General features: G+C 41.0%; 1 protein-coding gene across 1 annotated transcript in view; it reads right to left on the reverse strand.

Annotated features, from left to right (window-relative positions):
* The window catches only part of RAPGEF4 (Rap guanine nucleotide exchange factor 4), a 234,095-nt gene that overhangs the window by 119,585 nt on the left and 86,587 nt on the right, over nt 1–27,923 (reverse strand). Inside the window, exons 2-3 of the mRNA XM_068543910.1 lie at nt 16,890–16,962; nt 12,916–12,935 (exon numbers count right to left, since the gene is read on the reverse strand). Coding sequence (XP_068400011.1) covers nt 12,916–12,935; nt 16,890–16,947 — 78 coding nt within the window. The 5' untranslated portion in view covers nt 16,948–16,962. The remainder of the gene's footprint in view (nt 1–12,915; nt 12,936–16,889; nt 16,963–27,923) is intronic.

The raw sequence follows: 27,923 nt of genomic DNA on the forward strand, positions 1-27,923 counted from the left end.
GACAGGACCACTAAATACGAAGTGATATCCTGGAAGGGGTGCAGGAACAGAAAAAGGATACTATGTAAAAACAAAGGAAGTCTGAATAAACAATAGACTTTCATTACTAATAATGTATCAATATTGGCTCATACAAATGCTAAAAGATAAAAATTGTCAATTCATAATTCTCTATCCTTTAAAATATCCTTTAGGAATGAAGGTAAAAGAAAGACATTCTCAAACGAAGAAAAACGTTGGTGAATTTGTAGCCAGCAGACCTGTTTTACGAGAATTTCTAGAGGAAGTTCTTCAGTCAGAGAGGAAATGATACCAGGCAGAAACTTAGAACATCAGAAATGAAAGAAGAACAACAGCAATGTAACCAAAAATAATTCCAAAAATGGGAAGGGGATGAAGTGAAAACTAACTTTAAAAGATATAGATAGCTGTTTGGAAAAAAAAATTATTGCAGAGGAAATTCATTCTCCAATATGGTTGGGACAATATTAAAGTCCTTTAAAAAACTTCACTGAAAAAGGTAGGATATGAAACTATATATACACTGTAAACTAAAATTTGTTTCTATGTATTAAATATAGAAACACTCAGAGCTCTGGGTGGTGGCATTTTAGGAGATTTTAAAAAACAGTTTTATGTTTCCAAATATTCAACATAAGTACTATTATATTTATTATCAGGGAAAGATAACCATGATTTTAAAAATCCACTGTCTTGCTGGACTTCATCTTAGACTCTTGGCATAAACATTTCCCTTTAGGCACACAATATAAGCTTCAATGACTCATCTGAATGTAAATTTGGCTCACAGACTTTAAACCAAATAGATAAAAAAGAAGAATTCCTGTAATATCCCAGGACACATAGGATTGCTGCTATCATGTAGTGGTTCAGAACCCACATCTAGGTATCTCAAAAGACTTAACAAGATCAAATCTTGTTAATTTCCACATCATACATGTTAAGAAGACAGTGAAAAAGAAATTATGATTCTGATTGAATGGAATGCATGTAGTTTTTAAAGCACAATGCTTAGTGCAGTCAAAGCTGTTGCAAAATGTGAGGTCAACATTATTCTCTTAACTGCTTCTGTCCTATTTCTTCATAAACAAGGGATGAAGACTAACCCCCAAGTGTGATATTGATTGCATTATGCTGTTATCTGAGTACACCCGAGGAAGGGGACTGATTTTTTAGAAGTCAGCTGAATGTGCGTCACTGGGGAGGAATAGTGAACAGCTACTATTTCCTGTCCTGCCTTCTTCCAGGGCCAGACCTCCCCACTGTCAGAACTGAGCCCACAGTGGTATCTCACCCACACTGACTCAGAATTGGGGTAGAGGGACCACAGGACCTACACTAGATCAGTCCGTGTCCTTCCCCAAGGTTTTCTAACAGTAGCTGCTGGGGAAAAACCAGGAATAGTTGGTGACCATGTTTCCAGGCTTGCGGAGAGGTGGAAGTAGAGCCCTTGGCCTCTATTAGTCCAAGGCCAGCTCCACACCTGCTCTTCCTGTGGACTTTGCTTTTGAAATGGCTTAAAATGGGTTTCTGCCACCTGTATCCTCCACAGTTTGGAGTTATATAGTAACTTAGTAACTGCATTCTTTTGAATCAGGAAAACATCAGGGGTGGTGAATAATGAAACTTTCTTTTTTCAGAAATCCTTTGGGTTCAAGTGACCTGGCTCTTACAATGTGTGAGGTATTTTGGCACTTAACTCCAGTCTCTCTCAGTACCACATTCTGATATAATTATCCGTTTAACCAGTCTCTGTCCTAGGCCGTTTAAGCTGTTAGGCTGTTTGCTCTTTGAAGTCAAGAATTCGTTTTATTCGACTTTGTAGCTCCAGAACCAAAGTTTGTATCTGTGTGGCACATAGTGGGCACTTGATACATGTCAGTTGATTTTAAAAGAATTAAATATAATCATTTTTCCCCTACTATGGAATTACTTCACTCCTTCAAACTTAATTGGAAATTTGTGGCTAGGCTGGAAAACTTAATTTATTTAAGAAAAAGGGGGTTATTAACCCATTTAGTAGCATAAGAAACTATAAAGAGAATGATTAAACTAATTAAGAAAAATTGTTTCAAGCAGGTCATAGCCATTTAAATCATATGGAAATAATTTGTGGGCTAAGTTACAAATAATATGCCTCTACCTATTCATCCTAGGTCCCTGAGGATGTCTATTAAGTCACACTTTGTTAGCTTGATTCATTTACTATTTCTACTTGAAATATTCCATAAATCAACTTTTCATTAACCTTTTATTTGAAAGGTGATACCTGCAGTTATACAAAAAATTTGCTCACAAACATAAATTCTCTTAAAATCTATAAAATATAACAGAAGGGGGGAGCCAAACCTAATAAAATTCATGCTTATTTTTGTCTTATTTTTAATTCTTTCAGAAACATTCTAATTTTATTCATGCCCCAGGCGTATACTACTCAGTATAAATACCTAAAATCAAATCTCATTACCACTCTCTAATCTAATGTTTATTATCATTAACTATTGACTGGACAGGGGTACAGTACAAAAGCCTACTCATACCTCATTCCTGGATACTGTCTAGTATAACGACCTTCAAACTAGGTGTCCAAATTCACTTCATCCTGTCTTCCCTTTCTCAGCTGTTGAAGCTGCATCCTTCTGCGTGATTGGGCCAAGAACCCTTAAGTCGTCCTTGACTTCTCTCCTCCTCTCTCACCTCACATTTAATTCATCAGAAGATCCTATGACTCCATTTTCAAAATCCACCCAGAATGTAACACTTTCCACAGCCTCCAATGTGACTACAGTATCTCTCTCTCCCCATGAGGCACCACATTAGCTGCTCAGGAGTCAGAGTTTAGTGACATTGCTATGTAAAACTATTTCCATTCTCACCTGCTTATGTATGTGAACAAGCTTTTCCAGTGCTTACATATCTAAAAACCAAGAAGTGGAGAACTGATGTTAACCCCCTGCTGCCTATAGATAACAAATTCATTTTTAAAAAGCACCCAAGTCATTCCATGATGCTTTTACAGTTATAATTTAATATTTAATAATTATTTCTAAATATATATAAAATATTTATTTTGTTTTGACAATTGTATACTACTACTAACTGTCATTCAATTCAGAAGAAAAATTTTAAAGGCAACTTATGGTCATTAGAAATTTTAAAACATTAAGGTTTAAATATATACTTATTTTTGATACATAAAAGTGTAAGAGTGTGATCAATAAGACACTTTCAATCATAAAAATACATTACAACTTGGAGGTGCCACATTAACCCTGGGCAGCTCACATTTGGACACTTAACACGAAGGAAGATTATCTTCCGTTTTATTTAAGACACTTATGTTTGGGTCTTTGTTACTGTAGCTAAATCTGTATATTGACTAATACCTTGTCATAATTTAAAAGTAATCAGGTGACAAAGATTCATTACAATAGGATAAAATTCTATGTGGTAAATAGAATGGGAATATAGTTTAAAGGAGAAAAAGAAATAATATAACATTGCCAACTGTTACAGAAGAGCTTATTCATATATTTTTTAAATGATGAGTAACAAAATATTTCCCATAATGCCCAACTCTAGGCTAATACACAGTAAGCATTCTATAAAAACTTGCTAGTTAATAGAATCACTTCTTGGGGAAATCTGTTTGACTTACAGGATTGGGACTCAATATCTTTCTATGGACTTGCAGATCAGATGCCCCTTCATTTAGTAAAGTGAAATTATCAACAACATATTAGATTGGAAGATATATGAATGGATGAATGAATGAATGAATAAATGAGTTGGATATTTTGGCTAATTCAGAGGTTCCCAAGTACCAGTCATCTTACAAAAGAAAATAAAATTTACTATTAATATTTCCACCTTCATCCAAGCATTTTGCGCCACGTAACTAAAACTTCAGCTGTAAGGTTAGACATGTAGAAACACTGGAACGGCCACCAGAGGGAGCCCAAGTGTTTTTCTGAACATACCAGACACCAAAAAGAAAACATAAAATATAAAGCTGGGGGAGCAGGGGACTGGTGCGTGTAGGGGAGGGACCATTACCTGTTTCAGTCAAAAGAATATCTTGTTGAATGACACAGCCATTTTTGCAATATGTTACAAATTCCTTTACTAGGTAGTTGTACATTGCAATGCTTTGAAAATTTAAATAGAAGAATTTGTTAACATAATATTAAAAAAGCTCACATACCCTAAAACTAGAAGGTGCAGGGTGGACTGCCATGATGACATCCATGATTCTCTGCTGGGCCCCCAAACGAGCCAGGCGCCTTCTCCAGCTTACCTCCTTTTCTCTACTCTCTTACAGCTCTTACTCTCTACCCCATCCGTCTTTGTAGTCAACTTTGGGTGTGGTTTCCTCACTTTGTTTGGGATTGGGCTATCAAATTACAGCACCAAATCAGTGCTTGGTGTGACTTGGGAATTGTTCATTCTCTTAGCTGAGCTAAGTTACAAGGACATTAAGATGAACGACTTTTCATTTGGCATCTTGCCGTCTTCCCAGAATTGAGCACTGGACCAAGTCCTAATAGGACGCAAGCTTTTAAAAGCCTTCCCAGACCCAGTCTCCTCCTAAACCAGAACCTACTGGACAGCCTCAGTGATCCCCAGTCTAGGATAATATCCCTGGACTGAGGTTACCAACAAGGGTGTGATCTCCTTTGGAATGAAGCTCCAGGGAAGCTTAATGTAGTGTTTTATGTCTGGGAGCAGTGCAAAATTTGGGAATTTCCCCCCTGCTTTACCTTATTTGATCTCCCAACAATCCTTTTGCTGTGGTTCATTGGGGAAATCACCATTTTATCGATGAGGAAACTGAGGGTCAGAGAGCTAAGACTTGTTCAGTGTTGCTGGCTATTTAGTGTCAGGGACAGAAGCTGATGCACCTCTGGGGACACAGACTATAACAGTGGAAATGTATTGAATCCAGTCATATTAGTATATTCTGAGACAGAAATAAAATTCTCATCTTCCTTTTCTGTCAAATTACAAATAGGTAGAAAGTCGGATGGAAGTGAAATTAACGGCTTAGCACCTGTTTTACGGGGTATTTTCATAGTATGTTTTCCTAAGTTTCTTTTTGATGTCCGGATGGGATAATTTTATCATGTATGCAAATAAATTAGCAGAAACCAGATTAAATTCCACAAGGTTAGGTCCTCTGCTGAATGCTGCTAGATTTAACATGTTGATTCAAGCCTTGACTATGGAATCAAAAGCATTCTTATTAAATTTGGCAATGATACCCAATTGGGTGGGGTGGCTGGCACTTAGGAAAACTGGAAGGAAATTTAAAATAACCTTGACAAATGGAAAAGGAAAACGAGGTCAAAATTCAATAGAAAGCTTTGCAGAGTGATTCATTCAAGAGAAGGGGGAAAAAAACAAAGGAGAACCACAGAAATCAGAGAGCACTGACTGGGCAATTACAGCAGAAAAGGAGCTGGAGATCAGAGCGAACAATAGGCTTCAAAGGCATCAGCTCTAGATCTGTCATTTTTAAAAGGAAGGCATGATATTGGGATGTACAAATAGGGGGAAATTCAAGCTAATTCCCCATCTGCATTCAAAACAGATCAACCTTTAGTTAAAAGAAAACAAAAAAAAAAATGGTGTTTTGTTGGAACCCTGAAATGCCTGATGCTTAGAAGTCAGATTTTGACAACTTTGCAAGGGCTCCTAGCAAGTAGAGTCCAAAATAATGAAAAGTTTTTGATTTTGAAAGGTTTTGAAAAGCTCTGGTACTCTGTTCCTTTGTTCATGCATCGTTCTCCTTTCCCTTCCACCTGGGTAACATCTACGTTCCATCAAGAGCGCAGGGAGGCATTTCCTCCTCCTCTGGGAGGCCTGCTCTGAGCCCCTCCCCTTCTTCTGAGAACCACACGGCCCCACGTGCCTCCTGAGAGTATGTAGGGGGTGCCAGCACTGGCGCTTGGCCTGCCTCATCTCACTAATCCTCCTGGCAGGCCCCTCGGCTTCCACCACTACGCCACTACTCCCACACTACTGTTACTCTTACCCTGTAGGTGGGGAAACAGAGGAGTAAAAGGTTAACTAACTTGTCCACCTTCACATGGTTAGTAAGCGGCAGAGCTGGACTTAAGCCCGCAGAGCCTCTAAGGCCACGCGGTCATGCCACGGCCTCCCGACCACACGTGCCACAGCGCTGCAGTGTGCTGGCTTGTGTTCACACGTCTGCTTCCCTCCCCCGCTGCGACTCCCTGAAGGTGCTACACTTTATTTTCATGGCTCCACGTGGGGCCTGGGATCCATCAGTACATATGCATTCGATTAAAGGTTTTCAAGCAACTAGACAGCACATTCTATGGGTACTTCTGAATCATTCTTTGACTGAAGGAAAATAGAAAATAAAACAAAGCTGGAGAGAACTTAAACATTTATAAAAACTGGCAATAAGAATTCTGAACAGAGCCTGATCATATTACGAAAAGTTGGTGTTACGATTTTCTTTTCTGGAAATTCTAAAGAATGAAAATGGTTAAATATAAATTTATATATACATCTGCATGTGTCCATATATATGTACATATGGGTGTGTATATGTGCATCTACCTATAATGTAATTTTACCTAAAGGTACAGAGAACAACTATAGAATAGTTTAATATCTATGGACTCAGGGCAGTCTGACACCAAATTATTAGAAAAGAATCCAAATCCTAAATGACATGTAATCACTAGATTAATTTATCCAATCTGAGAACACTACAATTTTCTCTCCTAAACCTAAGATGTATTTTGCAAATAATTTGGTTTCCATTTGTCAAAACAAGGACGATAAACATTCAAATACATCAAACATAAACGATACTATATATTTTATTCTCACAGTCAATCAAGATAACATGCTAGCAGCGCCAAGTTACTGGTGATGAACATAATTGCCTGCAGCACAGAACAAAATATCTCTGAAGACAGCAATGTCCTCTCCCATAACTCTGGAATCAGCAGTGTAGTGTCTTACTATCACCATGGCATTATGTTCCTGGCCCTGCTGAGAGTGGAACTAATTCTCAGCAGGAATGCCAATATTAAACAGCCTCACCTCAAGGCCGTGCCATTTGTTAAAGTGAGAGCAGGGAGAGGCTGCTGGCTAGAGAGACTGGGGAATACCATTTCTTTTATGATTATTATTTTTAACCATTAAACACTACCCAGGTTCTCTGTGATAGCTCGCCCAAGTCAAATTCTGACTACAGAAAAGACTGAGAACATATTCAAAGCAAGGTTATATGGTGTAACTCAGTGGCAGCCCTAGATCAGCATGGCAGCAATACTCAAAGGCTCTCCTCCTAAAAATGTAGAGACACCGACATTAGAACACTGAATCAGTCACCAAATATAATTTGTAATATTATAAAAATAACTCTAAAATATATTAGCGAACCACCACCCCAATCAATACACCCCGATAGGTGCCCTTTCATCAAGCAAACTCACAGCTTGCAGGTCCTGTGAACACTGCTGAAGAACATTCAGAGGCAACAAACACATGGCATAATTGACAACAGAAGATCAGCTGTTCAGAGAGTTCCCTGCACTTACTATTTACTGTGTAGATGAAGGTCAAGTACACATCATCTTAAAAATTCAATCAGAAACAGAAACAGACTTACAGATATAAAAAACAAACTTAAGGTTACCAAAGGGGGAACGTGGCGGGGAGGGATAAATCAGGAGCTTGGGATGAACGAACACACACTACTATATATAAGATAGACAACCAACAAGGACCTACTGTATAGCACAGGGAACTCTACTCAATATTCAGTGATAACCGATATAAGAATCTGAACAAGAATGAATATATGTATATTTGTAACTGAGTCACTTTGCTGTACACCTGAAACTAACACAGCATTGTAAATCAACTATGCTCCAATAAAATTTTAAAAAGAGAGGAAAAAATATTCAATCAGTATGCCACTGCAGAAGCTAGAGAGAGATGGCACAGGCCAGCTCTTATATGAGGAGAGGAAGAGATGGAATAAAAAGCAGAAAGAAATTCAGCAAGGGCCTCTTGCCCCATAAAATGCATAATTCACAAACACAAAAACAAACATTTTTTCAGAGACCAAGAGCTGAAGTTGTCCTTGGCACCTTCGACATTAACAGGCTGTTTTTTCCCGGGAGGTGGGGCAAAGTCAGTCTTGGCTTGCTGAGCTACACGTTCTAATAGGCCAGCTAAGGAATGAGTATTTACACACTACAAACGCGTAATTTCGGGCCAGCAACACTGCTAAATCTAATCTTCTCTTGGGTGATAAGCAACTTGTCCTTCAAATGAAAACGAGCAGCTCAGGATTTTCTGCCTTCAGCGTTTGGTTGGTTTGCTCTCCTGTGTAGAGCTTCGTACCCTCAGCCAGTCACGTGTGTTGCTTCAGTGTGGTGACAGCGCAGGTTAAAACATTCTCACCCTAGACCAGAGGGAAATGGCTGCTGGGGTAGAGCTGTGAACTCTGGCCAGGATGTCCCAATCAGCTCTGGACACCTACCAGTCATGTTTTAAAGTAGGATTTTAAAAACTGTGTTCCACCATAAACTGTTGGTTTGAATTCAATTTGAAAGCTGGAGTTGAAAGGTTTTACAGAGTTTTATGGGGTTTTCTAAGTTTTTTTTTTAATATTTTAAGTTTCTATAAGGATACACAATTTCCTTTTTCTTCATCTGACCCAGAATCATAGCCAATCTACAATGGTAAAATAAGACGTCATCATTTAATTGGAGGAAAATATTCTAATCTGTTTTCTTTAACCTTGAAAAAGAGCAACAATAGAGATAAATGTTATTACAGTCCCTAAAAATTCCTAAAAGTGCTAACCTATTGACCCTAGTAATTACTTGCTTATTATTGCTCTCTCCTTAATGAGAATTTTCACAAAGCATGTAAACTATGTCCTTACCATTTGCCATTTAAAACCTTATGTCTTTCTAATAATTCCCAAAAATTATTCTTCATATAAATAACCCATGATTTTTTTAAAAGTTTGGGAAGATTTAAGTAATCTTCTTAAAAGGAGACCAACCAAATAGCTTTACAAAACCCCCAGGCTTGCTTGTTATTAGCTGCTAGCATCAATTCTTCCAGTGCTTGGGAAACCTCTGGGCTCTGAGTTGATAGTGCTTTATATTGGGACCGTATCCTTGCGTATTTCACAAGAAGCTTACTAATCACACTGTCAACGTTATCACTGCCTAAAAAATGAAGACCTCAAATGACCCTTTTGGAAACAAGATGTTTGTAAATCAGAGAATGGGATTATTTTGATATCTTCCTGAGTCTATTTTCTGGCTCCTTCCATACTGAGGAAGAAACGTATAAACTTCTAAAACTACAAAACTCCTTAGCAGTTGCCTCTCAAAAGAATGGAGCATGATAAGCAACAAAGTCTATCTACGCAGCAAAATATTATAGACAAGCTCATTCCGTCAAAGGGCAACGGTAACATTCAACTAGAAAGCATTCTTTTCATTGTGATTGTTATGTTCTGTGTTAAACATGGTCAGTCAGGTATGCCACTTATAGGAGACAGAAAAAAAAAAAATTTAAACAGATCAAAGAGAAGAATCTATAAAACCAACAAGCCCAAACAATTGCAACCCTGACAAAACGGTCTTCTTGCTTTATTGGTTCAATGTTAATTTTTCTAACACTTTTATCAATTATTTTACAGGTTCCAGTATCCTGTGTCATCTAAAGTTGAATGATGTCCCTATGAATTATAATAAGTAGTAGACAAAATAATCCAGCAAGTTAACTGCCAACCTATTTGTTTCTATGGAAGTGCAATTTATGAAAAGAAAGTTCTTTCTATGAAAGGTAAGGCTCGGTCTGGAAATAAAATATAGCTGGCAAGGCAGCTAAAAACACCGTTTACTGATGTTTGCATATTTGATTAAAAGTTAAACATGGTGATTAACAAAATCAGGAGTAGAGCTAGAAAAAAGAATTTATTCTTTCCACAAAGAATCTGTTTGGACACTGAGACAACAGTCTAAGTGCTTTTGTTTTAGTCCACAGGCATATCATTGTTATTCAGAGAAACATAAAGGGAATATAATATTGCCCAGCGTGTAGTTAAAGAAGGTAAAGGATAAAAGAAATCATCCTAACACAACTTGTCTCTTTTTTTTTTTTAGAGTAAGACATTTCTGTATTGCTTGTTTTTGCTTTTGTTTTTTTAAAATATATTTATTTATTTTACTTATTTATTTTTGGCTGGGTTGGGTCTTCATTGCTGCACACAGGCTTTCTCTAGTTGCGGCGAGCGGGTGCTACTCTTTGTTGCGGTGCGCAGGCTTCTCATTGCAGTAGCTCCTCTTGTTGTGGAGCATGGGCTCTAGGCGTGCGGGCTTCAGTAGTTGTGACACGCGGGCTCAGTAGTTGTGGCTCACGGGCTCTAGAGCGCAGGCTCAGTAATTGTGGCGCACATGCTTAGCTGCTCCGTGGCATGTGGGATCTTCCCAAACCAGGGTTCGAACCTGCGCCCCCTGCATTGGCAGGCAGATTCTCAACCACTGCACCACCAGGGAAGCCCCCAACTTGTCTCTTATAAAGGAAAAATTTCAATTAACATTAACACCACTTTAAGGCTCTTAGGTTTCTTTTTATCTTTCTAGAGCTTCAACTCGACTCATGAATGTCTTTCATCTCATTCGCTTTATTTTGAATGATGGCATTGGAGAGCTTTCCTAATAGCATGTGGTGACGTTGTATCCACTCTACTTGCTGATAGAGAAAAAGTATGCTTCCTCTTGCTAGTGAGTTTGACATAGAATGACCCAAACAAATACAAATAAGTATATACTGTGAGTAGTTATTGGGGAGACAGGCTGGCCAGCCCCCTAAATCTCTGAGGGCAAGACACTGTTAAATTCATTGTATCTGACTTTCTGCAAACTTCAAATGCCTCTTTTGTCATGAAGTGAGCTACATGACAGCTGGTAGGCTTTCTGCTTAGAACGTTGTATCCGTCGTTCCACTGTGGGGAGGTCCAACCTAAAGGTCACTGGGTGCCTAAGAGAGACAGAGCATCCTTTTGAAGCTTAGAACATTTGAGACCTCCTGGGGCCTGGCCATTCTGTGTGTGCTCTCCACACCACTGACAGTCCCTTGATGAGGAAGCACCAGGCCCTTTTATCATCTTTATTTGGCTAATGATCCATGTATTATTTGTTACAGCGTGCTTTGGGACATCCATGCCCAAAATGGTGCCAAGATCGGTTACTTTAGCATCTAAAGCCTATTGTTTTAGACTCTCCATGAACCTGATCATCTACAGCTTTACTCAACATACAAAGATACATTTTTTAAATAGCAAAATACCATTACAAAGGTTCACTGAACAAAGACATTTTAAGGAGGGTTAGTAGACATTTGATCATGTCCAAAACGTCCATTGGACATTTGGTCCACATCAAAAGGTCCCTGAAATTTGGTTGTATCCAAAAAGTTCATAAGCATATTTGGTCCATGACAAATGGTTTTGGACAGGACAAATATCAAGGACCTTTTGGCATGGACCAAATGTCTCTATAGATGCTTTTGGACCAGACCAAATGTCCTTCAAGGTTAAGGAGAGCCATAAAATGTAAAAGGACAGTTACTTTATAAGGGGTAGGGCATTTTTCAGAGGAGAAAAGACAGCTAGAAAATGATACGAGACTTGATAAAATAATAATTATTGCAACAGTCCTCACCTTTACTGAGCTCTACTGTATGACTCTCTATGCTTTTCACAGATTATCTCACTCAGTATTCACGATGGCCTCTTAAGGTAGTCACAACCAACACCCACATTTTAAAAAGAGGCAAGGATGTTTAGAGAAGCCAAGTGGCTTGCGCAAAGTCCCGCAACGAGGAACTGAAGTCCTCTGCTGAACCAAGTCAACGAGGACTCGGTGTGACATTTGAAGTGACATTGCTAGGTCTTGAACCCAAATTTGTAGTGGTGTAGCAGTGGACCAGAATTCCCAACCAGCCCTTTAAAACCAACATTATGAAAACAGGAAGACCTAAAGAAAGCTAGAGTCAGACCTCTGAAAAGGAATACAGAAATAGTCTGAAATTACCACAGACACCGGACCAAAAGCAGGGAAAGGACAGAAAAGGGAGACAGTTCTGTAACACTGTCACTTGGGTACAGCAATTGAGGAACACAATGACAAGTCGATACAATGGAGAGCCACCAAGCACCACTTCAGATTAATCCCTACACACTTCCATATTAACCCTTCCATGTTGTTGTCTAAATTTAGATTCCAGTTAATATCATTATTATTTGCATGCAAAGACAATGCTACTACACCACTACCAGCCTTAGAAGGAGTACTTGGCACTGGTTCTTGGTGAAAGGTTTATCCTAAAGCACCTACTCTCTTACCTGTTTGCCCTGACCAATTAGAACAATTCATTATTTTCGACTTCCAAAGAGAAATATTGACTCTAATGCACTTGGATACAATTATAAAATCAACTGGCCTGAAATCTCATATTTTGTATGCCTACTAAGGAAAAACAGCTAATTTTCTATGTGCTGTTAAACTAGTGGTTTGCTCTACTGCCATGTATGCATCATGGGAAAAAGAAAACACTTATCAATTATACCGTTTGTCCCTAGAATAACCTTTCTTCGGACTAGTTAACATCAAGGACTTGTGATGACCACGTCAGAGCAATCAACCTTCTCCCCTTCATATTTCAAAGTGACTCACCAAAGATGCCGGAGTAAGATTAGAAAAATATTTACTGCTCTGTTGAATGTGGATAAAGAGCTCTCTTTGATGGTAGCATTACCACAATTATTTTTTACCTTATGACAGTTTTTAGAAATTAGGCAGAGACAGAGTAGCTACTCACGTTCTCCTTGTCAGGAATCCCTAGAAGAGAAAAGAGAGAGAGAAAGAGCATGAGCTGTAAGATCAACTTGCAAAATGGAAATGAAATCCCTTGCTGAATCAAACCAAGTAAAATTTTGGTGTTTTCAATTTGTCTTTCCATAAAAACTTACATAATGCTGCTTAGAAAAATAGCAGCACCTACCAAAATCTGTAACATAAATAAATCAATGAATCAGGAGCAGGGCTGTGTGCCAGACAATAAAATCTCATACTTATTTTGCTTTTCTACCATACGCTTTACTCTCCTAGAGGTAAAAACCCATCCCTGCCTATTTTACACCATGTGAGCAACTGTCTCAGAGCAATTACTCTGTCTCGGGCACCAGAACACTCAGAATTTTAGACAAACACATCAACTCTTAAGTTGCACATATTGTATTTTTCCAAGGCAAACCACCTCACACCGCTCCAGGGATTTGAACCTGGGGGCAAGTCGCACATAAAGACTACTAGCACACAACTTTTATTTTGGGCAAAGCAAACTGCTGCTGCTTCCAAGTCAGGTCTAAGCAGGCAATGGCTCTTTCCAGGGGTGTCTCAATTTTCTTAGCAAATAAGTTAATCATTCGTCCATTCACTCATTTACACACATTTCATTAGCACTTGGTCCAGGCAGGCACTGGTCCTTTGCACTTCCTTTGGGTCTGCTACTCTGCCATGATAAGGGTGGCCATACTGGAAGGTCACCAGCCAGAGCAGAGCTTACTGGCCCCAGTACAGTGGGAACAAGCGGCCTTATGCTGAAGAGACAGAAGTCCAGGTGGTTTTTATGTGTGGCTTGCACCTAGCTTAGAACTACTGGGGCGGTGTGAGGGGGTTTGCAATGCAAAAATATAGGACATCCAAATTCTGAGTAAGCAGGACTTTATGTGTTTAATCAGGGGCCATACAGGACTTAAAATATTGGCATTAAAAGCACCGAGTGCCCATCCTAATAGGCAGCAGTAAGCAGGAGGGGTAAGAAAAGATTATTAGGAAACATACCCTAATTAAACTTTGACCCCCAAACTGGGATAGTATCGGGACATAAAAGCTCAGGCAGGAAACAAGGGGACAGAAAGTGTTGTCCTCTCAAGCAGAGTATTAATGAACGTGTTTGCCATCACTTCTCAGATCTGCCAGAAAGAGTAAGGGTGGCCCAATGTCAGCACTCTGAAATTCGTCTTGAGTTCGTCCATCCATTTATCAATCCATCCAACGACCATTTGAAAGGACTAGAGTTGACTAATGAGGAGATACAGGGTTGTAACAGAAGCTTACTTTCTAGGAGGTTTAATAAGATAAACACAACAGTTGTACAAATCATCATATCAGGGTGGATAGAAATTAGGGTATTTGTAGAGAAATAATACTGAAAAGGTGCTCTCAGGCCATGCAGGGACTTGAAAGTTGGGCTAAGGCATTAGCAGTCTTGGAATTTCACCTTCTATGACTGGCAATGGACCATCATTAAAGGTTCTGAGCAACAGAGTGGTATGATCAAGAAAAAGGAGGGAAGGGACTTTTCAAAATTCAAAGACACTTAAGACATAAAAACCAGAGGCAGTGGCATGGTCCTTGACTGAAGCCCAGTTTGAACGATTAACTACAAAGACATTCAGTTGGGGAAATTCGGACTTGGATTGAGTGGTGGATATTAAGGAAAATCATACCAGTAATTAGGTATGATAATGGTGTGGTTTTTGCATGGAAAAGTCTGTATTTTCAAAAATGCCTGCTGAGGTATTTGGGGCGAAATGTATATATATGATTAGAAGAAGGAAATATGGCAAAATAATAATATGAAAATACCTATCAAATTATTAATAATCTTATTTAAGTATTAAAGTTTAATATTAATTAAAGTGATGACAATACAGGTATTAACTGTGTCATTCTGTATGCTTGAAATTTTTCATAATAAAAAGTAAATTTAAAAAGTTCTGTGTAAGTCAGGTGTAGGGTAAACCCAGGGTGAAATAATGAAGGTTCAAAGCCAGTTGAGCCATCTTTGCTCTCAGGTCAAGGGTGATGAGGCCCTCAGCCAGGGGGCTGCAGAGGGGAGAGAAAGGAAAGAATATGAACACTACACAGGAAGGAACAAGGGATGGACAAGCGATTAACTTTAGTGGGTGGAGGTGAGAGAAAAGAGGACCCCAAAACAGTGGAGGTTTAGTACCCGGTATGGGAGGACAGTGGAATTATGACTGGAAATACACTTTCAGGAGGAAGGATGGCTTGTGGGAATCACGATGTATTCCGTTAACTGATATTTTGAGTGCATGAGACCAGTAAGACATCCGGGTGGAAAGAGAATCAGATCAGTAGTCATTTGGAAAGTTGGGCTGCCCTTTGTAAGACTCAAACAGATTTGTATCAGTTGCAAGAAAGGATGCAACGGTGGAGGGGTCAGTATAGAGGAAAAAAGAGAAAAACAGCCAAGGCTGTGTAAACTTCCAGCTGAGGGGAAGAATACCTATGAAAGAATACAAGTGGCCAGAGAGATACAAGAAAACCAGGATAATGCAGTGGAGGCTGGGACCCAAGGGAGAATGGAGTCCAAACATGGAAAATCTTACCCAGTCATAGAGAATGTGTAACAGTAATGACTGAGTCTGGCTATTGGTTGGTCACTGGAGAATTCAGATGGCTTGAGTCAAGAAGTACATGGCAGAAGGAAGACTTTGAGGGGTTAAAGAGTAACTGGTGGTGAGGAAATAATAGCTCACATCATTTGGGTGCTTATTATATGCCCGGCACATTTGCTTCTAAACACTTGACACATTTTGCTTCATTTAATCCTCACAACAATCCTATGAGGAAACCGAGGCACAGAGACACTAAGTGGCTTGCCAGAAGTCACACAGCTAGGAGACAGCACAGCTGGGATTTCCAGCTCAGTTACTGGTCATCCCTAGATCAGCCAGGAGAGAAAAATAAAGAACAGGGGAAGAAATGAAAGGAAAGAAAGATCTGCCCTCCAACACCCACCTCTCCAAGGACAGAAGAAAAACAGAGAAAGAAAGGGCACAGGCTGCCCAGAAACTGGGAAACAGAGGGGACAGAAGCTCACTTAAGATCCTGGTCAAGCGGGAAGGAGGGTCACCTGTAGAGAGTGACAAGTCTGAGCGTGACAATGAAAGTGGGAATTCAAGGAGGTAGGAAGAGGATGGGAAGGGTGACTCTGGCTCTGAAGATGCCTGGAGTGGAAGTACTACTCGATCCATCAGTGTGTCAGTGTTGAAGTGCTACAGCTTCAGAAACCCCAGGGCTCGCAGCCTTGTCACACATATACAGACAAGAGCCAAGTAAGGGGACCCAGAGCCTCAACGAGCAACTCCCCGGGATGGTGTCGAGCGCTAAAAAGATGCTTCTGACATGCATGAACAGATAAACAGACTCAGGACACAGGATTTCTTCAAGTCTAGTGGGCACCCATTAGAAAAGAGCATCACAGAGAAAAACTTCCTTTCTTTTATGATCAGCCAGAGACTGATCTGGCTGATTCCAGGTCTCTTACAAAAGGCCTGGAATTTGAAGAGGCCACGATTTAAGAAGAATAAAGAATGAATCCCGCTGCTTCTCTCCTTGATCAGTAGCATCAAAATAAGCAAGAGGTGTGGCTCTCAGGTGTCTATGACAAACACAGTTCATGAACCCCATTTTTAAAAGAGCCCAGAAACAACACTTTAAAATGAAGGTATTTTGGGAAAGCATGCTGGAGTTCCAACTAGTGCCAGAACATACCTCCCTCTATCAGCTAAGACCACAAAATTATACTATAGGAACAATTTTTAAAAATAACTCAAGTGTGGGCTGGTGGGTCTGTTTATCCACAAAAGAGTCTGGAGACTTACTCCGTCAAGCTGGTGTAGGACGTTATTTTTTTGTCACATGAAAACACATACCGCACAACAGATTTTTATATACAAAATGTTCATATTTTTCACTTACTGTCATTGTTAGAGCCTGTTTCCATAACACCATAAGGAGGAGCCAGAAGTCCTGCCATGTACTGTCGATATTTCTGAAAGACAAGATTGTAAACTCAGTGTACAGATATTTACTCACTTTGAGCCTTCATGTATTTACATGTTAAAAAGCAGAAATGCTGGGTGTCAGGAAGCATCTGAGTCTTGTATTTATAGAGCCGTGGAGCGTGCTGTCTGGGCTCTGTGGTCTAAAATAAAAATGCTGTGTTCTAAAGAGGTCTTCCCGGATGAGACTGAAAGAGCCCCTGTTGGGTAGGGGGCTCTATCACAGCCCGTTCCGCCATGTATTTGTGACTGATTAACCAAACGGTGTGGGCTTTTACCCTCCCCTCCACCTCTTGCCCAGCTTCTCATGCTCTCAAACACATGCTCAGGTTTTTGAGAAGGGAAAAGACATTTGGTTTTTGCAGATGCAGATACAAATAAAAGTGCCGCCTTCTTAACAGGTGAATAGCACTGAATCAGCTGTCTTTCAAAGCAAAAAGAAATGCATCTCTAGAAAATGTCTGTTTTGAAAGAAGCTGATTCATCGCCATTTACCAACTTCCTTTTACACTGTACACCTGCCCGTTATGTGACCTCCAAAGAACTTTCCATTTGTTGTCAAATAGAATAGTTTGGCTTCATTTAGAACTATTTGGATTCCCCTGAATTGTCTCCCCCTAACTTTTGGTCCAGGCCTGCTTTAAAACCTGGGACTCAGCGATCCCTATTAGCCTCGGGAGTCTGTGCTATTCTGAAGGGATAAGGCTTGGTGAGCATAATGCATGCAGGTAGAGCACCCAACAGGAGAGGAGCGACATTTATGAAGAATGGAAAATGAGCGTAAGACATCCTCTCTTCTCAGGTAATAAGTACAGCCTCTCCCCTTTCAGAATGAAAAGTTGGGCAATTTTATTTATTGCATGGTGTCATGTATATTTATGGTTTGTAATTATGAAGACACATAAATGTCAAACAGCATCAAAGGAATCAACACTCTATAACGTGCTTGTGGGTTACACAAACGTCAGCAGAAAAGACTTCATCTGTAGCAATGGGCAGCTGGCAGCATGCAGTATTTGAGCAGCCATCTGGCCCATTTGGTAGATTTGAATGGTGTTTGTAGAGTAACATTGACGAGTTCTCAAAAGAGCCTTCTTCTAGTCAAGATGTGACTAGCTTTTTTTTTTTTTTTTTTTAATCCTTTTTTCTTCTCGTTCTGAGGCAACTATACTAACACCTGCATGCAAACATTTAAAATCATGATTTTTCTCTGCCTCTGAGTTAACTAATCACTCAGACATACGCATGGGACCAATCCATCACCCTGCATTCCTGACATTTCCTTTGATAATTTCCCAATTCTGCTTTTCCTCTTTCTTATGATACCATCTACTCTTCTTCCTCATGAGAAAGCACTGATCAAAGCGTACTTCTGGGCATAATATTATGCTGGATTCTGAACAAAACAGGCTCAGAGAGAGCAGATGGGCTAGGTTATGTTCTAAGAAGATTCTATGACCCCCTACAGCCTTTTGAGGTATTCCTGTCACTGTTAGCAACTACATTAACAGGCTCCTGAAAGAAATAATTCATGTTAAATTAAAGGAGCAATTTTGCTTTGCTTAGAAATGTTGTTTTGGATGCAATGGATGCAACTTGTCTCGGGCAACTCAATGTCAATTTCCATGAACTCCAGGGAAGCACCTTGCTGACTCCTAAATGAACAGGACTCCGCCTTCCTTCAACTCCATAGCACTAGGTCTGAGGTTGGCTCATGGAGCATGTTACCAGGCCTGGGAACAGAAAACAGAGCAGCCATTTGGGGCGCAGAGTGTGGGCTGGGCTTCAGCGTGTGTTTGTACTGAGCATCTACTATGTGCAGACTGTGTCCTAGACACTGGGCTTACTGCAGAGAACAAGCAGACAAGGCCCCTTGCACTTGTGAGACATCGATCTCCTGCAACACAGGGTACCCTGTCTTGAACATAATAGGATATTAACACTTATCGTTGACTTTTGGAATGTGAATGGACATTTTCAAACATATATAAAAATAGAAAGAATACCACACTGCATACTTAACATCCATCCTCAATAATTATTAACTCATGACTAATGTTATTTCATCTACATTCCTATCCACTTGCCCCTCCCAGAGTTATTTTGAAGCAAGTTCCACATATCATATCATTTAATCCATAAATATTTCAGTAGGAATCTCTGAAAGGTAAGGATTCTTTTCTTCCCCCAAACAAAACCATAACACCACTATCACAACTAAGAAATGCAACAACATCTCCATAATATCCAGTCAAGGTCAAATTTCTAATTGTTTCATAAATGTCATTGCTGAATTGAATTTAAAAATAATTTATTAGATACATAGATGAATGGAACAGAATACAGAGCCCAGAAATAAACCCACACGTATATGGTCACTTAATGTGCAACAAAGGAGGTGCTAGGAAAACTGGACAGCCACATGCAAAAGGATGAAACTGGACCACAATCTTACACCATACACAAAAATTAACTCAAAATGGATGAAAGTCTCGAACATAAGACCTGAAACCATTAAACTCCTAGAAGAAATCATAGGCCGTAGGCTCCTTGACGTTGGTCTTGGCATGAATTTTTTTGGATTTGACAGCAAAAGCAAAGGCAATCAAAGCAAAAATCAGTAAGTGGGACTACATTAAACTGAAAAGTATTTGCACAGCAGAAGAAACAATCAACAAAATGAAAAAATAACCTACTAAATGGGAGAAAATGTTTACAAATCATATATCTGATAAGCGGTTAATATCCAAAATACATAAATATAAAAAACCCAAACTCAGAGATACAGAGAACAGATTGGTGGTTGCCAGAGGTGGAGGGTGGGGAGTGGGTGAAATGGGTTTTTAAAACCTATTTCTGCAGAACCCTGGGCTCCCTGGAGGACCCTCAGGCAAGGGTACCATGCAAGCAGAACCTTCAACTAGAGTGTCTTCACTTTTAGCTGATATATGATTTAGAGTTCTAAGAGCAATTTCATTTGAAAGATGACTTTTGCTTCTACAAAAGAAAAGTTTACAAACCACAAGATTACATAATCTCTAACCTTCCAGCCAGACAGATGTCACTCAAAGATCTCCACGAAGAGTCAACAAAGACCAAATTAGGGTTTGCCTATGAAGTGTTAGGGATTCTATTCTCTGTTAGAAAGACGTCTATGGTTGTAGATTGGCCAAATGACAGGCTGCTCCACACCTGAAAGGGTTATCAACAAAACCGGAAGAACTAAGAATTTAACTGAAATGCATCATGGTGCAATGCTGTCCTTCTCAAACTGAGGTGTGCAGATCCCCCCAGGGTAGCACCCAGCAGGGCAAGAGGGTATGTGACAGGGGTTAACAGGAGCTCTTCCTAGAGCTCACATTTTATTCTATGTCAAATAGTTTAAAGGATTACTTTTATATTATGGAGCAGAAAACTAAATTTGCATAAATTGTGAAGATTAAAGCATGCGACTTCAAAGAAATTTTGAGCTTGCTTCTGGCTACTTCTAGCTACAAAGGGTCCAGACCCCAGGCGTTATGTATTGATTTCCTCTGCATTCAGAGAACTTCAGTGGAAAAACCCAAGCACCTCTGATGTAATAGAAAGCGTGCAGATGCTGGAATCACACAAGAAAGGGGTCTTAATTCTGATTCTGCCACATGCTACCTGTGTGAACCTGAGTAAGTTACTCACCTCAGTTTCCTGGGATAATATCACCCATCTTTCAGGGCCATTGGGAGGATGAGAAATAAAATCTAGAGACGTGCCCAGCACATATTAGGCACTTAATAAATGATTACTGTCGTAGTAATAAACAATCAAGAATTGCTCAAACTAATCCCAATATATTTGATGATATTTCCCAAGCAGAGTCTCCAGCTTTAGGGAAGAACACTCTCTAAGTGACTTCTTATTACTGAGGCTGTTGATACACACACAGTATAAAGACCCACAATACATCCACTGACCTGTCTGCTAAAGGGAGCTGTGGAGAAATAAGAATTTAAAGAATAGATGTTCTAAAGTAATTTTATAATATACTGCCTATTTTCATACCCACATGGTAAAATAGTCCAAAGAAAAGGGAAGAGCCCAGGAGAGGAAGCCCAGAAATAACTGAACAAAAATAAGTAAAGCGTTTCAGCCATCAGAACTGATTTTGCTTAACAAAATCTTAAAAAAAAAAAAAAATCTCTAAATTACAATTGGCCAGTTTTTAAAGCAAAGTCAGTGCAGGGAAGAAGTCCTCAGGCTAGTGAGGCCAGAAGCCTGTTCTTAAATCAAGGTGGAGATATGCCACTGGCTATCCTAATGTTTTCTGAGAAAAGACAAAAGATGATAGTCTTAGGAAGGCTAAAACCTGGTCCATCTCTCAGCGCCTTCACTGTCCCCCCAAAGCCACTGAGGAAGGCTGGCTGGGAGGCTGGCAGAGGAGCCACCAGGCCGAGGGAGGCTGGGGGTAAATCCAGCTCTGCTCCACAGCCTTGAGCCCCACGCTGGGGCTGCTCCCACCCAGAGCAGGGGGTACCTTTCTCTACTCCGCACAATGGCTCCACATGGCCCAGCTGTAGCCTAGGAGCCAGATATTAAAGTTGGGTGGTGTCTTCGCTGGAGGAGGGGGGCATAGTAGACATATGTCATATTCTAAAGGCCAGTCTCAATTTGCCAAGCAGGACACACAGAGAATAAAGGCTGGCAGCTTGAACCCTAGCTAGATCCCCTGTGACAAGAGAAGAAGGGGTCCCAGTAGGGCAGAACTCCCCACCCTGGAAGTCAAGTCTTTCCTGACACACTGAGGGCTTTCCTGGGTGTTCTCCGAGCTGCTGCCCACTGCCAAGGCATCTAGGCTGCCAGCATGCAACTGTCACCACATTCCGCAGCAGCCAGGTGCAGACCTCAGCTTTGGGTACGAGCCTTCCCAGCAACTGTCCCCTGCCTTTTGCCACCAACCCCATCCACCTAGGAGATCTTCAGGTTTCAGGAAAAGCGTAAATAACATCCTTAGGCTGGGATGTCAACACTAGAAAAACATTAAAACAGGAAGCCATGAGGATGATTGACAGGCCTTGCTGTGAACACCTGAGGGTAGGGGCGATGCACATGTGCTCAGAACAGGGACATGCTAATGACAGCTCATGGTGGGCAGTGTCCAGGGTTGGGAAAGAATAGAGGGGACTCTACCAGGGGTGTGGGGATGTGTCGTGTCATCATGTCCCATTCATTACATCTGTACTAGGGTCTCCCAAAGTATTAAAGCTGAGTTCATGAAATGTAATGACAAACAGGTTGCCTGTACTTTCTCTGAAAGTATCCTGATTATGTGGTAGAATAACTTAGAATAGGGAGGTGAAGTATAGGCCCCTCCCCTTTTTTCTGTTTCTTGGCAACAGTTCTTTCACAACTTCTGTATGTGTAATGTATGGTGGGAAAATAGACATGGTGGGAAAATAGACATGGCACATTGCTCTAAAATCCCAGAGATCTAGAGAATTCTTAAACATGTGAAGAGTAGAAGAGAAGGGGAAAAAGTAAAGCAGTTGTAGAGGGAAACCTTCATGCAGAATTTTTCTTTTTACCCTTTTAGAGCCATATGTACCGCTTCTCCCACAGCAGATCACTGGCTGGACCGAGTTTACCTCTTACTGCCGACTTACTCTTTTCCCTTGTTTCTTGATTTCTCTAGCATCGACCTAACAGGGCACAGAGAACTTCCATTGCCTCTTCTTCAGTGATGTTTAATTCATCCTTCGGCCCTACTATAGATATTTCTAAATGGAGGCAAAATCTGTTTGCCAACTCCCGGCCATTTTTAACTCATGAGTAACCTGAAAGAGCTGTAGTTTGGAGGGCAATAATCACAACTATAGCTGTAATGGAGGAAGTTTCCCAAACCTGAATCACTTAAGAATCCTAGAATGAAGCCCGAGTAAGATGATGCTGCAAGTAAGCAAATACAGTCTCCCACAAAAACTTCCTGTTTGAAATTCTCTCTCCTCCTGGCCTGTGAAGGTGCAGAGATCCCAACCAATAGGTGGAGGGACCCTCAAATTCTCTCAAGTGAGAGCAGGGCGGTGAGGAATATAGCTTAGGCAGCCCTCACTCAGCCACAGAGATGAGTCAGATTAGCCCGGAGGGAAAGGGAGAGAAAAATGCATTCACTAAAGCAGTCAAGGGGAAAAGAGAGGCACAGTGGGGTCCTCACAGTGGGAGCCCCAGGGGCTTTGCTTCTAGTGATGGGGACAGCCATTCTTACGTGATCATACAATCATCTCAGTGCAGTGGTGCCAGGGGATAGAAGTAAAAAAGGTACATTGAGGGGCTTCCCTGGTGGCGCAGTGGTTGAGAATCTGCCTGCCAATGCAGGGGACATGGGTTCGAGCCCTGGTCTGGGAAGATCCCACATGCCGCGGAGCAACTGGGCCCGTGAGCCACAACTACTGAGCCTGCGCATCTGGAGCCTGTGCTCCGCAACAAGAGAGGCCACGATAGTGAGAGGCCCGCGCACCGCGATGAAAAGTGGCCCCCACTTGCCACAACTAGAGAAAGCCCTCGCACAGAAACGAAGACCCAACACAGCCATAAATAAAATAAATAAATAAAATTAAAAAAAAAAAAAAGAAAATGCTCCCTGTTTCACTTACAAAATTAATTAAAAAAAAAAAAAGTACATTGAAAACGTGGCTGGGTGGTAGAGCGTGGGGCAAATTCAGATCTGGGAGTCAGGGCAAGGACGTGGAATCTGAGGCTGAGGAGGCTTGGAGGTAAGGGCCAGGGGGCCTTCCAGGTAGAGGGGGAACAGGTGTGGTGTGGAGACAAAGACGCATCTCTGGCAGGAAAGCCAGGATGAGGGTGCTGGGAGAGGGGAAGGCAGTGGGGACAGAGCGGTGCACGGGCCAGACAGGCAAGGCCTTGGAGGCCATGATAGGAATTTGGAACATTATCCTACTACAATTGGAAGCGGTTTAAGTGGAGAAGTGACAAGAACAGATATGTGTTTTTAAAAGATCATTCTGGCTGCTGTGTGGAGAACGGTTTTGATGGGAAAATAAGGAAGGCATTAAGTCCTTAAGGGGAGGGCAGGCCTGGATGTGGCCCCTCAAAGGGGCCTGAGATCGGGGGAGAGGGAAGAGAGAGGGACGGGGAGCAGGGGTGGTAAAGACCCTTCGTTCCTCGAGGCCAAACGATCTCCAAGTACTTAGACTTGATAATAAAGCTTCAGATTTCTTGCCAAAGCACACTCAACACACGTGCGCTTTTAATATGACTAAAAGGTTCGGCGATTTCAGGGGGCTCATGGGAATGATTATAATTTTAGTGCACACTCTGCATCTTTGAGGGACTGAATTAGCCATGAGCTTCTCTTAGAAAAACTCAAATTGGGAGGAAGACATACACACACAGTAGGTCAACGCTACTTAATTGAGTCATAAAATAATTTGTTCTGGAGCTGTTATTGCACAGGAAATCCTCCTAAACTCTCTTTTTGCTAAGCCTGAACCTACTACAATCCATCTAATGTATAAATGAGACTATGAACATTGTCTCTAAATAACTGCTACCTCCTTGTTTATATAAACACCTGTTGATTGGCATTTTATTTAAACATATTCGTCTTCAAAGTGATGACTATTAAGTATAGTTATCCTGAATTAAAATGATGAAGCCCAGCACTTATAAAACTAACAGGAATAGCGTAATACATATCATGGGAACGTGCAAATTCCAAGAAAGTGCTTAAATATTGATAATACAAAATTAGGATGCATCAATCATTTAAAAACCGAAAATAAAGGATCATTTCACAGAAAGTAACAGCCCTGACTGTCATCCCATTACAACAAGCTACCGACATTTTGCTTTTGCATTCTTGCTCTACAGTGTACTTATAAAGGGCAGCAGGCAGCGTAGGAGGGGGACTGGCGAGTAGTATTTCAGGTGGTGCTATGGTCTGGCTGTGTCCCCGCCAAATTCATATGCTGAAACCCTAGCACCCAAGGTAATGGTATTAGGAGGCAGGGCCTTTGGGAGGTGCTTAAGTAGGAGGGTGAAGCCCTCGTGAATGGGATCAGTACTCTTCTAAGAGACCCCACAGAGCTCCCTAACCCCTCCCGCCATGTGAGGACACAGGAGGAGCGTGCAGCCTGGGAGGGGGCCCTCACCCGACCATGCTGGCACCCTGATCTCAGACGTGCAGCCTTCAGAACTGGAAAGAATAAATTTCTGTTGTTTAAAAGTCCCCTAGTCTATGGTATTCTGTTATGGCAGCCTGAACAGACTAAGACAGTGGGGTAGGGGGTCTTTTCGTGGCCCAAACAGGTATCTGAACTTCCACTTTAGAGGCATTTCTTTAGTTTCTGGCTTTGTCCCTCAAAACCCGAAACTACTGGGGCATAAGTACTATGCATTGCTGTGGTTATTTTCTGACCGAGTTTCTCTAGAAGCATCCACAGGCTTCTCACCTGACCTACCCCCTTAACCCCAATCCTACCCTGAAAGCCCACTGTGCATACAGGATCCCGGTTTTTGCCATATTCACGAATGGAAACTATACAAGGGCAGTGACTTTTGCCTGTTTCATACATTGACGGAACTCGACAGCCTGGAGTCAGCTGCTCCTTACCTTCAAACATTCTTGACCTTTGGAGCCTCTCTACTTGAATTTATTCCAAACTCCTGCAGCTTTTCTGCTCACACACACAGTGCCTACCTTCTTCATCTCCCTTCATTGGTAACATTTCTATTAGTTCTGCTCCAAGGTGCTGTAAACAACCTTGAAACATCCTTGCCAATCCAATCCCATATATACTGACTGCCTATATCTGGGGAATCCCAGGTAACAGCTCTGTGTGGTTCTGGAAGCTTCTGTTTATTGTGGAATACTGTACTCCTTGAATTCCTTGAGTGGTTCCTGGTTCCTGTCACCTCTCTGGTCTAGATCACCTGAACTGTTTTCCTTGCCGACTGTGCTCTTAGGGGTCTCGCACAGGCTTATACTTTCCAATCCCCTCTATATCATCAAGTAACAGACCAGGCCTCCACTTCTCTCCTCATGAACACTAGGGGGTGTCAATAATGAAAGTGGTGCGTTCGCCATTCTGGAAAACAGTGTGGAAGAAAACACTAGAGTGGCTTGTGTCCTAGGGGGTAGGGCATGAGACAGGGCAAGGCTGAAAGAGTTGGGGGGATATAAGCTTTAGGATCTAGGCAAACATGAGTTCCCATCCCAGCCCTGCAAACCGCCACTGGTGCTAACAAGATTTTTGAGCCTTCACTGGACCTGGCCCCCAGTTGCCCCTCCAGCCTCAGTTCCTACACTCTTCCCCTTTACTCGTCTCCAATCACATTGGCACTTTCAGATCCTCCAGCACATTGAGCTTTCCCCTCCAGGCCTCCTGCTGCCTGAAGCACACTTCCCACTGCTCGTCCTTGCCAATTTCCACTCACTTGCACTTGCGCATGGCCTTCTCTGAGCTCCCAGTTTACAGGAGTCTCTTGTTATTCTCTCTCCCAGCGTCACACCGTTGCTGTCAGTGTGCCCAGGTACTGTGTGGTTCTGTACTGTATCTGAGTGTGTGCTGGTCCAGTGGCTCTCTCCTCTGTTCTACTACAGGCTAACGGAGGGCAGGGACCACATCTATATTCCCCCACTGCGTACCTAAGACCCGGCACAGGGCCTGGAACATAGCAGACTTTCAGTGAATATTTGTTGAGCAAATGAGTAAGTGAATGAATTACTGATAGTATTTCTCAAACATTCTGAGGTTCAGGTTCCCCAGTAATAAACCAGAAATATTACCACATACCCCTCATGGTTGATGGAAGGACTGAATGAGATAACCCGGGTAGAGCACCTCACAACCCAGGCACACAATAAATACTAGTCCCCATTCCCTCTACATCATGATTTCTTCTCATACTGATTTGGCCAAGGGCTACGTTCCCAGTTAAAAAATTAATGCCTGAAAGAGAAATAAGCCTAATGGATGAAGATCTACAAAAATAAATCTGATAATCTGAAGATACAATGAAAGAAGCCATCTGAAATCACATGATGTCCATGGTCAAATATCTCCGTGACGTTTGTTTGCTCTTTATGAATAAGCTTCTTGCTTTTAGAGAAGGGACAGGAGAAGCATGAAGATCAGTTGATGCTGATAAAACAAGACCTAAACTTAACTCATCAAAAATCTCTAAGTACTAATCAATTTTGTAATTTAAAAGAAAGTGCAGAGGGATAGAGCAGCTAGTCTTCTCTACCAGAATTAGCACCAAAATGCACTCGTTAGTGAAAATTTAGTTTTAAGAGACCCATGTATGAATCTAGCTGGAAAAAACTGGCAGCCATATATAAATAGATGATGGTAGAAAATGATTCATTTTATATATCCAACTTATTTTTTTCATAATTCTGCCTATTGCTGTTGCTTTCTAAGCCACATCATTTTTAAATAAGTTTGCCTTTTGATTTTGTTCTAACTACCACTGTCCCTTTTTCTCTCCCACTCTTCCTCTCTAGTATAAAAATTTTTATCGCTATAAAATAAATAAAAGCACATGGTAAAAAATTTAAACTACACGGTTTGTAAAATGAAAAAAAATAATTCTCCCCTCTCACTCCCCTCCCACCTACTGACCTACCCAGGCTACTGCTAAGTTTACCACTGCTGACACTCATTTCTTCTGTAAGGTCCAGAGTTCTTCTATGCTCATGCCAACATACACCTCTCCATTGGCTTTAAACAAAAGGGATCATATGGTACATGATATTTTGTCCTTTTTTTCCTAATAATACATCTTGGATAGCTTTTGCTATGAGAACACATTTCATCATCGCTTTCTTGTTAGACACCTCATTTTTGGGCTACACCTCCATTTAACTCAATTGGGGGAAATCTGGAAAATATATTGAATTTGCATTGTCAACAGATCTTTCCTGAGTTTAAGACAAAAAGATAAAGATCATATATAC

Source organism: Eschrichtius robustus, chromosome 5 (assembly GCF_028021215.1).
Source record: "Eschrichtius robustus isolate mEscRob2 chromosome 5, mEscRob2.pri, whole genome shotgun sequence".
In the NCBI taxonomy this organism is placed as follows: Eukaryota; Metazoa; Chordata; class Mammalia; order Artiodactyla; family Eschrichtiidae; genus Eschrichtius; species Eschrichtius robustus.